The sequence below is a fragment of the Embiotoca jacksoni genome, unplaced genomic scaffold (assembly GCF_022577435.1).
Source record: "Embiotoca jacksoni isolate LCO1_2020_lvr unplaced genomic scaffold, fEmbJac1.0.p SCAF_7, whole genome shotgun sequence".
Classification (NCBI taxonomy): Eukaryota; Metazoa; Chordata; class Actinopteri; family Embiotocidae; genus Embiotoca; species Embiotoca jacksoni.
This window is the reverse complement of record NW_027185425.1, coordinates 13,775,130-13,794,312: the sequence shown is the minus strand read 5'-3', so window position 1 is coordinate 13,794,312 and position 19,183 is coordinate 13,775,130. Positions and strand designations below refer to the sequence as shown.

The following is a 19,183-nucleotide window of genomic DNA, read 5'->3' as shown; positions in this document are numbered from 1 at the left end:
ATGAGTGGCATTTCAATAAGTGCTCAGTTTTTATTGATATGATTGAGCCTCACTTTTAGGACTCAAACACCTTACTTAGAGGACAAGACAAAATTGTGTGTGAGTTGTGATTTTGAAAATACTACTTACATTATCAGTAATATAAGTGGCTGTGGATGAGATTGTTTAAATGCTGCTACTGTATCCGTATTATAGCCCGCAGAAACATGATGGATGCACATTGTAGTGTGTGTGACTCGCTATATAAAAGTAAAGCCTTCACTGCAGTGGCATACATTATCACAAATTTGCATTGCTCATACTATACTTAGCCACGCTTAATCATTGCACGGGAGATGAATCCGGTGGTATACTTGTTACTTATAACTGCATGTTTATGATTAACTGCTACAGTGTTATGCCGGGTGTTGGAATTGGCTGAGATTTAAGGTGTTTTCCCTGAAAAATACAGTTTGATTACTTTTCTTACTGCTTATTATAGTTGACTGAGATGTACTCTAATGTGTCAAAACCACATAACATGCAGTATAAACTCATAATACACTTGGAGGTCTTGTTGGATGCGTTACCTCTCTATCCTAGAGACCACACTGTAATTAGAATCAACATTTTTACTGCTCAGCAAAGACAAATTCTGTCATCTTTGTCAAAGCTGTTTGAGTTCAACTAATTTGTCTCAGTATCATATTTGATCATCATAAATCTTAAACTGATATACAAACAGACCAAACCTACATTTATATTCCTACTGAAGTTTTTACTTCACTTAAAAGCATAAAAAGGTTGTTTTTTTAATCAACATTGCACTGGGTATGATATATTACTTTCACAAAGCTGCGCAAGAGATATGATTTTCCCAGGTATTTCACATTTCACACATACAGTTTGGCCAAATGAAAAAGAAAAGGTCAGCGAGTCAGCTAACTTATATTGTAGGTAAGTGCATGAACACATCCAAGAAATCCACTGGTTTCTGAAATATATCAGTTTACAGACTATGAAATCATACCCTTATAGAAAAAAATACACAAGACACATGTAATCACATGTATGACACATGTTTACCACATGTTGCAACAAATGATCACATAGTGAAAATATGTGGACATTTTTCACACTGGAATCTACATCATTACACTATGAAAATGTTCCAAAACCACGATTCCCATTGGCTAAATACATGTGATTACATGAGTTTTGCAAATGTGAAATGCATTTTTCTGGAAGGGTACTACAGGCTAAAAAAAAAAAAAAAGGCAAACAATGTCCTGAGTGAATGTACTGTAAATGTATTATATGTGCTATCTGGTACGAGAGCATTTTCCAATACATTTGAACGGAGCAAAGGTGAGATAAGTGTCTCCCTGTGGTGGGTCTATGTTTTAGCAGGGCTGTGTTGCATTTGCAACTTTGTTGGACTGAGAGCTGGGTTTCATAGATATTCATTAGATGCTCTGATCAGCTGTGAGTGCTGTTTAACCAAGCACCAATACAGGATGAGTAGTGCTGTGATGCTGTGGGTCACTACAAAGTTACACCCACATCAAAGCAAATCTTCTCCTTGTTTCCTTTTTTAAAGATGTGAACTCTGAGTACTCTTTAAAATGCATATACTCAGGAAGCAATTAAAACCAGACAATCAGACAGATGCAGCCTTTCTAACTATTCAGTCCAAGGCAAATTCAATACAAGAGGTAAAAAAAAAAAAGAAGCAAGGTGATATGGGAAATTGTGGAAAATAATAATGTGATGCTGCACTTAATCGGGTTGAATTTAAACATATTCACCTGAGGGGTTAGAGCAGGTCTAACAAAATGGTTTAGGTTGTGGGGTTGAGGGCCTTGATACAAAGCGGTCTTCCCTGGATTGGCCCCCTGGTGGGAAGGAGCCATTTTCTTGGTGGCAAAATTTCCACCTGTGAAAAAACAAAAGAAGTAGAGGATTACAGAAAGAAAAGATAAGAAAATTGGAAGTATTCATCCTTGAACCACTTTCTTGAAACAGTTTTCAAACTAGTATGACTACTTGCTACCTCCCACTGAGGCCCAAAATTATTTTTTTAGGTGTGCCTAATCATTTTACTAAGAGATATGATGCATGTGTAGATAATTATTGGGACTGTTACCTTGATAATACAGAAGTAGCACCAGTGGTATTCAGTTTTTCACTCAAATACTTGCTGAAATTTACAGATACTTTAACTCGAGCATGCAGAAGTGTTTATGATTCCAATGCACCAACTTGCCAAGTTTCCTCAGTGATTACATCACTCCAGCTTCTAAACATCTTGTTAACTTATCGTCGACTGCAGCACATTCAGACACACATTCCAGAAATTAGAGTTCATGAAGAAAATACTGCAACAGTCTAAATTTGAAGGGGGACCATCCCCTTTCAAATTTAGACTCTCACTACAAATGTACAGCATCAGTGGAGCAGCTTCAATTTAGGTTATGATTTCCAAAATTTCATGTGGAAAATTTGCAAACCGAATTTCACATGCTGACTGTACACAGATACATGTGTCTGAACTGATTTACAAGCTCTATGATCTCAAGCCAAATTTGATGACAGTACAGATTTAAAGGCAACGTTTAAATATCTTCTAGCCACAGATAAGAACAGGAGGATAGAAAGTGCACATTAAAATCATACTTGACTTGCAACAATGTATTTACCACAGAAACCAAAAGCATTCATAGAAAATATAATGTAATCATGCACAGGACAACCTTTCCTACATATTTCTCTTAGATCGCTGCTTTAAAACTGGCAAGATCACTTGTGTGTTGTTAAAATGTCACTTTACTATTTATATGAATATCAGACCACCTCAAACTTTGCCAGAAATCTGTCAGGGTTCTGTGTTTAACTTGATGAAAGGCACAGGTTAATTGATGTCACACACTAACAATACCACTGGTGTGAGATGGAGCACCAATCATCTCAACCTCAGCCTAATTTGCATCCAGTAAACAGACTCAAATATCACAACTAATCTGACGAGGATATATTGAGGTGTAAAAACTGTACACATAAAAGCACAGTGCAGGAAGGGCAAGATGACTCTCTGCGGCTTTTAGCTTAGTTTGTATTGCAAAATAAATGCGTTCAACCAGCGATGATGATGATGATGAAGATGATGATGAATTCTTCATGTGGCCCACCGTGAAACATAATATCCACCCCCCCTGCACACACAACCTCCAGCTCTCACACACACACACACACACACGCCGATGCCAAGATATAAACTTACCTTTGGCTCTGTTAATGGCACCTATCTTCTGAATGCTACAAGGTATGGCTTTTGCCTGAGGGGCAGCTGCTTGCTTCATGCCCGCCCTGGCAGCGCTAGCCCAGGACCTGGCACTACCACCCACGCCATCTGTACCTGCAACTGCAATATGCACAGCACGAGGGCAGGGATTAGTTGTGTCGCGCATGCACACGGCCTCGTCTGGCCTGTGTCACGTTAAGTGCAATACAAAGCGTAAAGTTTAATACAACTGTGTTCTTTTCTCCTCATGGGGATCAACAAAGTGCTATTGAATCAACAGTGCTACCCTATCAGAGAGTAAATCCTATAATATCAGCAGTGACTGCAAACTGCTGGAGAAGTGTTAGCAGAATATGTCACATATGCATATTTATTGAGCAGAGCAGCATTCAGCTGCAGCACCTGTTACTGTAAGAAGCAGAGGAGAAATCAAACAGAAGCAATCTCATCCCAACAGGATTTGATATTGATAAACAGTTAGAATAGCAAAGCCGTGACCCCGCTGCAAAGTGTGTGGGAGGCACTGTATGTACTGTACAAGGCCAACTACCAAAAATAACACTGTGTGCTTGAGTTGTTGTTGACTTCATTCGTATCTGTGTCCACTGTTCTGTTCTGCAACAGCCAGTATGGATGGCTCACCATGTAATTCACTTTGCCACTGCACAATAATCCCCCTCATTATGAAAACATTTTCTCACTGAGTCATCCAACTGAGGAAGAAGTTCGCTGCAACACCGATGCAGAGTCATAGTGTGTTGACACCTACACAGAGACATCCAATGTTTGGTGTGTGTGTGTGTGTGTGTGTGTGTGTGTGTGTGTGTGTGTGTGTGTGTGTGTGTGTGTGTGTGTGTGGGTAGGTGGTTGGGTGGACTTGTTGGGGATTACAATTGCGCACACAGCAGTCCTCCCTGATTGGTTCGGTTGTTTTAATTTGGCTGTTTTGCTGTCGACACAACATGGGATCAAGGTTTCAAGTTGTGAGAAGTAAACAACGTAGTCAAGCCACCTGCTTTTTGTGGCAGAAACAAAAGAGCTTCGTTAAATGAGCTTGGGACGGAAAAAAAAAAAAAAAAAAGTAAACTTTGTGAGCTGGATTTTTGCAAAATTTGAACTCAGCAACTTCTGAGAGTTGCGCATTCTGCCTGGGACAGATGCTGCTGCATCTCTCCTGCCTTAAATTAACCAGGTATGACAGTGTCATTAATATCAATAATGCATTCTCGGACAGGGATGTTGTAAGTTTGTTGTCTGTCTGTAGAGTATTAGGAATGGCGTAAAGGTTTATCAGTGATAAGCAGATCATTTATACCAACTCAGGAGGCATACACTGCAAGCAGTATTACTTGAAAGAGAGACGTGGCAGATTTATTACCTCCAGGAGGCGGCGGGTTGCTGGCCTTCGCTTCCTTACATCCGATGGAGAGACGGCTGCGTTGGCTGACTGAGCCAAATGTTTGAAGGTCCGGCACATATTTCTGATCTCCAGCACAGATGGAGGAGACCTTGCGGGGCATATTTTCGATTCTCCTTTCAGGGAAAACCTTACTGTCTTGGAAGCGGTGCGCTGCATGAGTAAGACCTCTCCTCCCCTCTGCGTCTCTGGTCTTGGGATTCCCATGACCCAACACGCCCAGCACTGAAGGCTTCTCTGGGGGCTGGAGAGCAGGGAAGTCAGCCAACAGGTCGTAGGCCTCCTGCTGCACCGGGACTGCCGGTGGTGTGCTGGGTTTTGATTTCGCCTGAGGGGCCTCTGCTTTGCCTTGGATGGGAGCCGAGTATGGCATTTCATTTCCCTCCGCCTCATCTGCGTCACTCACCGAGTCGTCGCTGCTGCTATCGGTGGCGTTGCGTCGCACCCCAGGTAGAGGAACAGAGTCATCATCATCATCATTGGAACTGCTGCCTGAGCTGTTTCTCGTATTCTGCTCGTCCTCACTTTCACATGTATCCCGAGGTGGTTCAGAAGGAGGAGGAGGATATTCTTCATCTGGCAGGTGTGGGGTGTGGCCTTCAGCGGCGAAGCGGACAGGATCTGTCAGAGATTCAGGTTCAGGTGCAGAGCTCTGATGGTTCTTTCTGCTTGATTGAGAGATCCAAATTTCCAGACGGGTGTTTTCCATACTCCTTCGTTTATTTTCGACATCTTTATCCTGATATGACAGTGAAATAAAAACAAGTTTAATAGCAGGATTTCAGGAGAATACAGTTGGCTGTAACAAATAGAGTTAATTAAGTTAGATTAAACTGACACATAAAGCAGCTTTCGCCTCACCGATTGTCTTTTCTTCTCTGCCTCTTCTTTATTTAGCTTCATTTCTGCTTCCACCTCAAGGCTCAGTGGCCATGCAGGCTTGGCTACATGGGAATGTCTGTGACCGAAAATATAAGGGCAAGGAAGGGTGAAGTCAGTGTGGTATTGCTTCTTGTCCTCATACTGCGTGCTCAGACCCAAATCATCTGTCTCCTCCTGCTGCTACTCAACCCTAGGCAGGAAGAGAAGCGCAGACATGAGTAGGAGTGTGGTGGTAGGGATCACACTTTTTTAAAAAAAATATGTAACAGGCTATCGCACTGTAATTGCTCCCACTCCAGGGTTAACTTGCTCGTGTAGTTTTGTATGCAACATTTTTTGCATAAAGAAAAAAGTCTGAGGTGTCACAAGTTCATGACTTTCTAAGTTTCTAAGTTTAGTCTGGCTTTTTTAGGGGTTTTAGAGTTAAGTAACATTTACTTTAAAATTGAATCGGTGTGGTGGTTGGGTATGAAGAAAAAGGTCAAAATGGGTTTAATTGGAGGCACTGGCAGATTTTTCAGCTTTTTCATATCTTTTTTTAAAAAAGTATAATACTTCTCTGTAAAAATGAACAGTCATTTTGATCCTGCATAATAATCTTACTAATCTAACTGACCCCACAGGTCAACCAGGTGATACAACACTATAATCATCAGGATTGTATTGCCGTATTTGACAGGAGTTTTAGTTGGAGCCAATGCTTCGCATGGGAAAGTAAGAACCACTGGTTCGATGTTTGTGTGGTTCCGCATGCACTTCAAACCATGACTTTTTAATGAAGCTACTCTTTAGTCACCAGCCTGTGGACTGTCGGGCTGCGATGCGGAACAGACGGTCCAGTGGGACCTGGGATGCTTATGACAACGGAGACTCAGGGTGGCTGTTGAGCAGATGGTCTACATTAACATTATACAGTAGGTCTGTGACCGCACCGCAGCCCAACCCATTTCCACTGCAGTGATGGGATGTGGGTTTCAAACCCTCATCCATCCATTAGTCCTTTTATGTTTCAGTAGCCTGTCTGCTTTAAGAAAATGGACGTCATGGATTTTAAAATGACACTGACATGGCCAATAACAAAACAGCTTGTACAGCAATTTACGAGTAAAAAAAAAAGTCAGAATGAATCCTCAAATGGAAGCCATTTAGTTCAAAACCCCTAATTGGTGAGTTGTAATATTTATAGTAGAAGCGAGAAACTCATATTAGTTACCCTTATGACTACAGACAAAATGGCTTATTTAAAAAACAACAAGCATTTATTGATTGATTACCAACATTTAGAACTTTATTGTTCCCAAATAACAGTTCACCAAATAACAAATAAGTGTTCCCAACATTATTTATAATACGGCAAGAAAAAATGTGTTAAATGTTTATAAATAGATCTTTGAATTATTTGTAATTAATAAATGAAACATGAATAAATACATTAGGTACTACTTATAAACTCTACACAAGATAATTGTACTCACAAAATCATCCATATTAATGCACACAGATACTCCAAATTCCAAATACAGGGAAAATATGGAACAATTTGACGTAGGTCATTATAATAGATATCAGAGTATTAACTTCCAGGGTTGGATGAGCCAACACTTTCCTGGTGAGTAAGTTGAGGTGATAACATAAGAAGAACATGATGCAGATGCATAGCATATTACTTGGTCTGACTACAAGGATTGCATGCAAAATGTATGTTTTATGATGTACGTGACAGAAGTGTCAGGGATATGCTCAACTCAGCCTTACCGCTTGTCCTCTGAAGGGATGCAGTCTCTATCTGGTGATCTCTGCCGTGAACTTTGACCTCTGCCAAGTTCGTCATTGGCCTCTTTTGCTCTGCTCCAGATGTTTTTGCAAACACGATCAAAGTTGTCGCTTGGCACATTGGGGTGAATCCAGATGTGGCGCGGAAAGGGGGCGAATGCACCACGGAACTGTTCTGGAGTTTGTTGCATCCGAGGATCTTTTGGTGGCGCCATTTTTTCTCTGTTGTTCACACACTTGGGCATGACTGTGTCCAATGGCTAATGTTCAACTGTGGTTGTTGTTTTTTTTGAAAGAAAACAAAACTTGGTGTGATCTTGGTAGGTTGTCATAGCAACCAGTTGCAATTCCAGAATGATAATTCAGCACGAGCTTAAATAAGAAACCCTGAAGTCCGATTCGATCTCTCCAGGTATTTCCTGTTTGCTGACATCATATCTATAAAAACAAAGTTAGATTGGAGCTGTGAAACAACCAATTTTGATTGGATAGTGTGTTTTTCTGAAATAACTACTCTAATGACTGAATGGAAGGACCTTGAGACACGTATACACACAACACTGGTCTGTGCGTGCACACACAAACTGACTGTAAAACTTGTTTGACTTGCCAACGAGCTCCACGTGTAAATCTTTCAGTAACACAGGTGATGCTGCGGGATCTCAGCTGCATCTCCTGAAAAACAGATGCATCGTTATGTCTCAGAACAACCCGACGAGGACGGGAGAGCCATCCGGCGTTGGCCAAGTTTAATTTAATGTTGCATGAAGACTATTTATGACCGCCATCACATATGTGGGATTGAAGGCCGTCGTGCATTCATTAGCCCAACTGTTTCCATGAGCGGTGCATTGCGGGAAAACTAATTATATCGGTCATATGCAAAAGTGGAAATGACATTCATATTTACTGGCCAGGGTTCCAGTCTGTTAAGCATCAATTTCACGTTTAGTGAGCAGGAAGTGGACATAGATATTAAACTGCCGGATTGAGACAACGGCCACGTTGTGGGCCCCTAAATCTTACAGTAACAAATTGGAACAAGGTGAATCTAATGATATTATTAATATTAGTGGGTAATAGTCATACAGATTTTTTAGAAAGAACGAATATGTTTATTTCTGAAGAAGTCTTATATTGATATTTATACATCATATGAGCATTTTGTGAAATAATAGCAACATGCTTTGGAAAATGTGGGCATATGATATGACTGGAGAGGATAACAAGAGTGTGTGTGTGTGTGTGTGTGTGTGTGTGTGTGTGTGTGTGTGTGTGTGTGTGTGTGTGTGTGTGTGTGTGTGTGTGTGTGTCTGAGAGAGAGCGAGAGAGAGAGAGAGAGAGAGAGCGAGAGAGAGCGAGAGAGAGGCGCGCAGAGAAGGAGCAGGTCTGCAGTCTGAATCTTGGCGTCGCGCAGACCCGAGACGACGCTGTGGCCAAGCTGCGCTGCGATACTGGGAATACATCCTGCATATTTCTCTCTGTACAAAAAGATCACTGGTCGAGAACTTCTCCAACGAGGTGTTTTTTTTCCCCCTGGATCCGGATAACCTCTGTGGCGATTCGTCGTTCCCTTCGTTTGAATCTCGGTCTCATGACGAGTTAAAAGGTGGATTATCTGCACCGCAAATGCTGTCATTAACTGGGGATAAATTGGACAGAAGGACAAATAAGTGCTGCGGGAGAAACTGAAGGAGGAATCTCCTGGGTTTGTTTGGCGTGTGTCTGGTGATATCACTTCCATATGTGGAACGGACGAGGGGTTTTCATGATTTTTTACTCGTGCACGGTAGATCGCTGAACACTTGAATCACGTCTCCCCCTTAGTTTGCCTCCCCTCTTCTTTCCCCACCTCTAGGTGTGAAATCTATCTTCTCAGACAGAGACTCTGAACCCCTCGGTCCCCGCATGACATGGTTCAGTCCAGCTGCGAGATCCGAGCCTCCTCCATGCATTGGGATTTTTCTCAGCGCCGACACCGAGTGAATCTCCCTTTTCTGACCATCTGAGAACTCATCGTGCCTGCCAGACCAGAGAAAAAGCCCTGCCATGACCGCCGCTTCAAATCGGGACGGAGCAACGGGACTTGTGAGGAGACCAGAATGCGCATGCAGGAAAAGGGACGGAATACATATTTTTGCTCTAATGAAGGCGGGAGTGCAGGCGCACCATTGGAGCCGGGTGCTGCTCTTATATATGGGGCTGCTGGCCGCCTCAGTAAAGGGTAAGTCCCCATCTTTACAGCTGAAGACATGCAAAATGCAGCAGGCTTACCCTCTCTCCATCGCCCACCCTCTCCGAGCCCTGACTGAATGCAAATCAGCATCAGCAACACGCACTCACTCACTCATCCTAAAGGCGCATTTTAGGATCAACCTTCCTGGGATGTCGCTGCTCCACCACTCAAAGTTATTAATAGGAGGCTGGTTGGGTGGCTATTTTGGTGACAGCCGATCATCAGGAATTGCTCCTGTCTATCCTTGACTGTGTTGATGCGTTTCATTAAATGATTATGCTGAGTGTTGTATTAAGGAACAGGAATGGATCAAATGAGCTGGATGGACGTAGATAAACTTATTGAGTGATGGGTTCCCTCACAAATTATGTTTCTCAGGTAGAGAGATAACGGTATCTTCCCTACAGAACCAATGCTCTGCATGCTGGCATGAGGAAATCCGTTGAGGTGGTCAAGCAGCAGGCTGATTATTATGCTGTTCAGAGTCCAAATGGTTGTGTGTGTTTATGAGTGGCATCTTCTTCTTTCGGACTGCTCCTTCTCAGTTCCCCCAACTCAAACCCCCAAACATCTTTAACTTACAAAGGACACATGTATCAACATAATTTTATGTACAGTCCACATATCTCTCTTTCTGAGTGTTTGTATATGATACGAAGGCGTGTGTGTGTGTGTGTCTGTGTGTGTTGTGGGGTAGGCCTAATTAACTGACTCTGGGTTTTCTGCTCATGATTAATTGCAAATGGAAACCTTGAAACCGGAGCAGGGCATTCAACAGATTATCTTTACTATTAATATACTTTCACGTCTTCGCAGCTTAATGTGTTCCTGAAAGGTGAGACTCACTCACTACTGATTTTTTTTTATATATATATATATACCTCCTGCAGCCGTGGATTTCCGTTACGATAAAGCTCGTGGCGTTATTTAGAGATCGCTTTTTTTCCTCCGTTTTTTTTTTTTTTTTGAGGGGAAGAACTGCAATGATTTTTTTTTTTTTGCCATCCCGAGCAGGTCCTTTGGCAAAGAAAGGCAACCGTTTTATCACTGTCTTGGCACCACACCACAGAATAGGCACTATTTTTAGCAAAAGCCAAGAATACTGCCACAGCCACAATATGAATTTGACAGTGAGTCATGGCTCTGTGTTCGCCCACTCATACCTTTTGGTTGGACAGCTCATAATACACGAGTGAGTGGGACACGGGCACATTTTCGGCATCACCTACAAGCACAGCTATAGGCCACTCGTCTCATACTGTACATATGTGGTTATAGCTCGCGCGTCATTCTTTTTACAGAAATGTCAGTTCTAATGTCTCCCACCAAAATGACTCCCACTTTTTCCACCCACTTTTCATCAAACTTGTGTCATCAACCACCCAAGTTGGGTTTGTGTGCTGGCGAGGCGTGGGTTTATCACACACTCAACTCGGTCCTAATGATACTGACAAATCTCTCTCGACTTTCCTGCGGAGTAAATCTCATTGCGGGTATTTTCGTAGAAGACTGCTTGTTTTATTTGCGTCCAGGGAGCTCTTGATTGCCCACGCTCTCTTGCCGTTTGTCTCTACTTTTGGAGCCAATAAAGCGACTCTTAACTTATTGCACATATTGACGAATAACTAGGAAAGACCGGGCGATCCATCTAGCCCCCTCCACGTCCGTCCGTTACGGCGTTTACTTTAAACGGTGTCAATAAATATGTTTGAATATCACACGCCGGCGTCGAGGTTTGGTCTGGCGCGTCCCTCGGTGCTGCAGCCACCAGCAGTTGCCCCATCCTCCCATTGAGCGGCACCAGAGCCTCACACTATGCGGAGAGGCGCGGAGGAGGAGGAGGGGGAGGAGGGGGTGGGGAGGAGACCTGGGGTGCGTGGATTTTCTCTATCCATATACTTTATCAAACTGAAGCAACACTTGCCAATACGGCGGCTTTGAATACGCTGTTGCATGTTAACCCAAATCAAAAGGGTTGCTCATTAGGTGGCTGTGGTTGATACGCACCGTTAGACGTATGTTAGATGTATGGTAGTGCATTTACACTGTCTTCCCTTATCAAGCACTCTTACTTGAAACTATTTTCAGCCTCTCGTGTAATCTTAAAATCGCTCCCAAGGGCCAAAGATAGAGATGTGCAAAAGGTTTTCTGACAAAGACATATTGAAGAGAACGGCGCGCTGTCTCCACGGGATCAAAGTGGATCCCAGTGGACTGCGCGCTCAATAAGCGGTAATCAACCTCCATTCATGTAAACGTACAGGAGAGAGAGAGAGAGAGAGAGAGAGAGAGAGAGAGAGAGAGAGAGAGAACACGCAGAGGCCGAGAAGAGAGGAGGCAGATTGAGGATGACGTGGCTTGCCTGTCTGGTGCGTGTTTCGGCTCTCCAACTCCAACCCTGCCCGGTATTAGATCATTCGTCAGCGGGGCATGAGACAGTCGCTCAGTATGTCCATTTATACGCAAGATCACGCTTCGTCGTCCTCTGCTCTCAACCACGCTCTCCTTCATATAAAGCGCGGCGTTTGTGCTCATGATGCAACTCGCAGTAATGTTATGAGGACTGGAGGACTTGATGCCCCTTTTCCTTTTATCTTTTTCACTTCATGACATTTGCTTGTATTCGCGCAGTCATGAGGCTCCTGAAGAAAGAGACAAGGCACAAGTGCCAATGTGTGTGTGTGTGTGTGTGTGTGTGTGTGTGTGTGTGTGTGGGTGCGTGCGTGCGTGCGTGCGTGTGTGTGTGTGTGTGTGTGTGTGTGTGTGTGTGTGTGTGTGTGTGTGTGTAAGTCTGGGGGGTAAAGAGTAAAGACACCCGCGTGGGTGAGCGCGTCTTTGCGTTTCCAGACCAAAGAGTAGAGGGAAAAAAACCTCGATATAAAGTCACTTTTCAAGTCCCATAAATCAAAAAGTGTCAAAAGCCAAACTCTGTTTTGGTTTTAAAGATCTACCACCCAAAGGCCTCCAGCCTTGAGCTGAATTGTAACTGTTTGAAAACACTGCTGTTGATTTATAATTGGGTAATTTAGTGTCTGCACCTTCCAATAATATGAGAGACGATAGTATAATCTAATTATTAGAAAAATACTTTCATGCAAGTTATCCAAATGAAATACAACTTTCAATTTGTCTCTATTGAACCCACGCGGATCTCCAAAAAACCCTCACCTTTGGGAAACAATTTCAGAACACCGGACACCTACAGGCACAGCTGAATCCTCTCAGCTGGTCCTCTTCAGCACTACGGACAGCTCCTCTTCAGCACTACGGACAGCTCCTCAGCAGCAGTGGAGCGCTTCAGCTGCTCTGTATAAGATTTCTCCCATGTTTTCCTGGGTTTGAACTCTCAGTTTGACATTTTAGACTCCCCAATTTGACAAAAGAATATCATAAGGATTGGTTTCTACTGTAACTGTACCACATTTTATGGATAGTGAGAGTGAATTCCAAGCAAATAGCAGCCAACAATGACTCACTCATAGAGTATGTCGAGCTGAAAGGAGTAGCAACCATAATTTTCATTAATTTTTTCAAGCAAAAAAAATCAAACATTACCAAGCATTGAAAATGTGAATATTTGCTGAGTTTCCATCTCATGTTGTACTAAAATTAATATATTTGGATTTTGGTTTGCTGCTTGGACAAAACAAAGGGTCAGTTACAGTTATACGGACATTCCTATTTTTTTGCTCGAAACTACTTCGACTTCTCCCTCAAGTCCATATTGTAAAACATCATTATGGAAGTGCCCTGTTGTATTTTTGATACATGTTGGCTAAGATAAGTGAAACCAAAACAAGAGTTGCTTTTGTGGTCTTGTTGAAACACTTGATGACATTGATACAAATTTGATATTGGCTTCTTTTAAGTCCTATTAGCTTCGCAAACTCAATCGGAGTCCTGCGTGTCCTGTGTTTCCACATGACAAATATATGGGCGCCTCACTTCCCTTTATGTCTCTCACCTCCTTCTCCCACCGGTCTACCTGCAACTCTCAATCTCAAATCCTCCTCTATCTGCATGCTCTGTTGCTTCCCATTTCCCATCTGCCCTCTACATTCACTGTTGGGCAATAAAGGAGGGAATGGGAGCTGAGAAACAGATGACATCTATTTACTCAAACTGAGAAATGTCTGGAATGCAAACGAGATATGTATCGCCATGTTGTTACTCGGAGAAGAGGCAAGCAGTGGGAGAGAAAGAGAGGTGGTCAAAAGGAAGATGGAGAACTTACAGAGGTGCTATGAAGGGGGGGGGGGAACAGATAAACCGCAAGACAAGAGTGACTGAAGGGAAATAAGAGGCAGAAATGGGAGAAGACAGTTGAAGTAAATGGGTGATAAGCTTACACCAGCTGAGAGATAATCTGGGCCCTGTGTTTCTCTGCCTTTTCAGCGCTGGCTGTTTTTTCTTTTTTTAGTAAATTATCTATTTGGAGGGCTCGTTTTCTTATCAGGCATCAAGCAGACTTCTATTTCAACAAATAACAGCTTGTAAGTAAGCTTGTGGGCACGTGTCTGTTTGTTTGTGGGTGGATGAGTTTGTGGGATGCCACCCCCATTGACTCCAGGATGATTAGACTGAAGTGTTGACAAGCAGGTCATTAGCTCACTCAAAAAAGGGCCACTGAGAGACAATGTGTGCATGTGTGTGTGCATGTGTGTGCATGTGTGTGCATGTGTGTGCATGTGTGTGCATGTGTGTGGGTACATGCACGCTATGACGAAAATCCTTCGTTCTCGTGAGCGCCATTATTTCCCCACCCACCTGCGGATGCGTCAACCTGCTCCTCTGTCTGTCTTCCCCTTCGTACCTTCTCCGCCTCATCCTCCCTCCCTCTGTCCCGCCACCTCCCCTTCTTTCTTTTTTTCCTCCTTCATCCTCCTCTCCGGTGATTCATACCATCATCTGTCTCCAGATGGCCAGAGCTCTGTCACTGTGCTTCGTCACAGTGATCACAGCTACACAGTGACTCACACACACACACACACACACACACACACACACACACACACACACACACACACACACACACACACACACACACACACACATGGATTCATGCACACTTGCAGACTCCCCCAACCCCCCCCCCCCATCCTCCTCCCAAAAAAGTATTCCTAGATGCATTTAACCAGCCATGTGTTTGTCCAACTTAACTGGCTTTTACACACAAACTGACAACACAAACTGGACCTTTGAAAACTCACGAACGTACAACCAGATGCACATTTGGATAATTTCTTGACTAAAGTGGCATTCAGTGAGTTGATGGGGAAGATGAAATTCAAATGATCATAAAATTACCTCTGTTAAACACAGGTATTTGAGTTTGATGGCCATATAAGAGTTTGCTTTCATCAAATGCAATCCTTGCACATCAGCCGAGGTGTTTATATATTTGGCAGCTGTGGTTGTAAAATCCATAATTCACATCTAACACAAGCAGTGAAAAGCGTGTTGGAGAAATACTATTGCTTCCTTCTAAAAATGACTCTCAGCTTGTCCCATAGCGCTACATAAAATTAATAAATGTATATTTTGGCTGCTTTGCTTATCCCGGGAATAGAACCTGAGCAGTATTCCTCTGTTTTGGCATTGCTTTCGCTTCACATTCATATGCTGTAATGTACTCCCGTGAGCCTTTCTGTTAAACTCTGTCTTACATCGTTAGCCTTTTAGCAACTGAGCTCCATTACAGACATTGGGTAGGGATTGGATGAGTTATGGCAAAGTGCCTTGCTCAAGAACATGTTAATAATTCTTGAGGAGGCACTGATTTTCATTTCATTTTTTCCAGTAGAAAACACTGGAAGAGTTTAGTTGTACCGAACAGCTCCCTGGTGTGAATGTGTGCAACAAACTGTAACAACCATGCGACCTCTATCTGGCCTTAAATGCTAGGAACAAGAACATATGCGCTAAAAGTCAATCTTCCCTGCATAACTAAAGGTGAAATAAGTGAATAAGTAAAAATAATCCAGAGCTTACATCTCCACCAGCCATATATGAGAACAAAGCTTTAACACAGAGGGCTCTCTCTTCCTGTTATTATCAGACATGGGAATTTGCTCCAGCTACAGTAAATCCCCACAAAGCGAGAGACGGACACAGATGCCCTGTCTGTCTTGTATAGACACAAAGCTCAAGCAGGGATTTCTTTAGCTTCCTGATTTACACTGTTCTTATCAGATATCAGTGATCCCAGAGATTGAAGATTAGATTCTGGGCAGGAGGTATCTTGTCCTTGTCCTTGTCTTTTTCTTCCTTTATACAGCTTCTCTATCTATTCAACGTATAGGCAATCTGTCAGCAGTCTTCTTCTGGGAACGAGGCAGAGTCATCGTGCAGGGAGAGGCAGTGAGTGTGTGTGGGAGTGCCTTGCAAACTTAAATTTTGGATTTGAAGGATTCATGCTTTGTGGCATTTTGTGTGTGGTTGTAAATACTAATAGGAAATTCTTCTCTTTGACTGGTAACAAATTTCACCTCCCAGCATCATAAACGCTCACTCACTAGCACATTATATCTGCCTTGTTAGATCCGTACAAAAACCAAAGTGTAAAACGAGAAGTTACTGTTTACAGGGGGATAAAGTGTCGTGCTCGGGGGAGCCCTAACTTCCTGTAGTGTCGGCTGGTTGCCTGGCAACCTCGTAGTAATGATAAGCCTATTGATCTTCTCATCTAGGTCTCACAAACTGTTGAACAATCAGTTTAGAGAATATTGTCCCAGAGGGTGTTTGTAGCCAAAAAAATGTTTCCAGCCTTGCAAGCTTATCCTATTAGTGTAAAGTGCGTCTACAGGAGTTAATCACCCGCAAAGTGTCTGGTGACCAAACCCCGTTTAACCCAATGTCACAGCAGTGAGCTGACTCGTGTTACGTGTTGCTGCCACGGAGGCAATAAATTCATAATGAGCATAAGTGAGTAGATAGTAGACCTATCTCCTGTCTTAGTGCAGAGGTGGACGAGAAATAATTATCTTTCAAGACGGTGTTAGATGTTAGCTGTCTTTTGTTTGTTTTAATTTCTTATATTTGAGCTATTTGTAAGAACCCACTAATATTAATGATATTCAGGAAAAAAAAGAGAAAAATATTAATTGAACATAATTCTTCTGAATTTTAAATCAAGAAACATGATTTGATGTTATTATCAACTACACTATCCTGACTAAAAATCACAGACTTGGTTACCAGTCTGCCAAAATATGTTTTTCTTTCTCACAATCGTAACGGTATCTTGAAAAAAACACCATCTTTATGGCTTTAATTCACAGTGTAATTTACACATTGCATTTCTACACCTCTGACCCTATCTGGGTCAAAGGTGTGGAAATGCAATGTGCATGTAACATTATGAGTGGCAGTAACCATTCACTCTATTTATTGTAACTTACAATTATGTGAGAGTGATGCATGCAGCCCATCAGTTGTGACAGCGGTCCACAGGTGACACTTGAGACCTCTGGGGGGGGGGGGGGGGGGGGGGCAGTTAGGATCCAATTTGAAAGGTTAAGGTGGACCTCAGTGAGTTGAAGTGAGGCAGCTTGATCGCCCGCTCATCCGTCACTCGGTGATAGATGGAATAGTCCAGCTGGGACAGTTGCCACCTGACCTTTAGATCACTGCTTTCTCCCTGGTGTAATATACACCACTCAAAGAGGGTCAGATGTTCACTAATGCCCACATACGCACGCACACACACACACACACAGATCAACATGCATGTTCAGGAGAATCCAATCACACATTTAACACATCCATAACTGCATTACGCCACCTCCTGTCGCTGCTATTGATTGGTCCGCAAAGTGTAGTTTTCTCTGATTTCTGGTATAATTTCAGTGCGAATAAATGAGGGAGTATCTCCTCAGCACAGTTTGGGTCTAATGTAACTCTAAGAGCTGGGCTGTCAGATGTGAGGAGAATGAAAATGAGATGATAATTGACTTTCACTGTTAACACATTAGCATCACACTTAATTGTGCTTTTTTTCCCCAAGTATGGAAAAGACTGGAAAATAAATATTTTGAGGTGTGTGTGTGTGTGTGTGTGTGTGTGTGTGTGTGTGTGTGTGTGTGTGTGTGTGTGTGTGTTTGAATTGACACACTGCATGTTGCACACCTGTGTGGTGTGCGTGTGTGTGTGTGTGTGTGTGTGTGTGTGTGTGTGTGTGTGTGTGTGTGTGTGTGTGTGTGTGTGTGTATTTGAGATGAGTTTAAGTCTTACACACACACACACACACACACACACACACACACACACACACACACACAACGTACTCAAGTAATAATAACTATTTGAGGACAGGGATTTGTCTTCATATGTGTTATCCTGTTACACTGTTGTCATGGGAACAACATGCAGTTTGGTGACGTGGGCAGAGAATGAGACTGTTTGAAACGCATTTCTTTTTCTTTTTTACTCATCAATAGACACGCACAAACATGAAAACACACTTCCAATCACACATATACGTTTCTCCGCGGGCATCCAGCCTCACTGCGTTTTGTGTGGGAGGGCCATTTGTACCCGTGCTGAATAAACTCCTCCACAAAGACACGGGTCTTTCTGAAAAGGAGGAATATCAAGCGTAACATGTCTTTGACTCTGAATGGGCTATTTTCTATTGATTAACTTGAAACCTTGGTGCGTGGGCTGCTGAGAAACTGCGTTGTTCACAGTAACACTAACTTACCGTAGGACTTTTTTTTTTAATGTATTAATGAGAAGGGAATTGAAATAGGTAGATAAAATGATGAAGACTACCCAAACTGGAATACATCTCTGTTGAATGTTTAAACAGGGCAAAATGCTCGTCTAGTTTAAGGGGTAGACGTTTTATTTTTTTGAGTGGGTGGCTGTTCTGCAGGTCCTGTTTGCTGGCATGACGATACTGCTGGTTAAATATGAACCAGCTGGAAGGAACTGCCTGGCTTCCCCCCACTTCTCTTCTTCTCTGTGTGAGAGAACACATGCTCCTTTGTGCTTCTTTTGCCAGCCCTGATAACAGACTACGAATGTGTGCATGCGCTCATGCAAATGTGCATTTCTGCATGCATGCCTCTGCTGTGTTTTAGCATCCAGACACTTTCTTCGATGCTTTAATCTTTGCTTAATCTTTACACGTGGGTGTTGTTTATTTTCTTACCCCACACATTTTGCTCTGCAGCTGTTTTTGCCATGACAATGTGGTTTTGTGTTTTTGTGCACGTGTGTGTATTAAATATGTGTTGCCATAGGCATCAACAGATCCTTGAAAGTAATGCTAGAGTCTGAGATGTGGATGTTACAACTGGGACAACGCCACACTGATAGCAGCGGTGCTGTCAGCAGGGTAGCCACACGTGTTCCCTGATTTACAGTGGAGACTGTATGTTAATAAATGCACTCACATACTGTATGTGTTTGCTTGAGTATTCGCTCTGTGTTTACAGAAATCTCTGCTGTAATTTGCTTGACACATTCATGCAGCAGGAGGCCAATCCAAGCTTTGAATGTGCAAACACTGTTTGTCTGCCCTTTTAAGGAAAAAACATTTACCATTCAGCCCAGTGGAAAGCACCAGTGGAAGGGAGGGCTAGGACTATCA

At 42.8% G+C, this 19,183-nt stretch overlaps 1 protein-coding gene across 1 annotated transcript in view; it reads left to right on the top strand.

Moving 5' to 3' along the window:
• Positions 1-8,767: 8,767 nt before the first annotated feature.
• Positions 8,768-19,183, top strand: part of csmd2 (CUB and Sushi multiple domains 2) — a 248,411-nt gene continuing 237,995 nt past the window's right edge. The window contains exon 1 of the mRNA XM_069177064.1: positions 8,768-9,576. Coding sequence (XP_069033165.1) covers positions 9,402-9,576 — 175 coding nt within the window. The 5' untranslated portion in view covers positions 8,768-9,401. The remainder of the gene's footprint in view (positions 9,577-19,183) is intronic.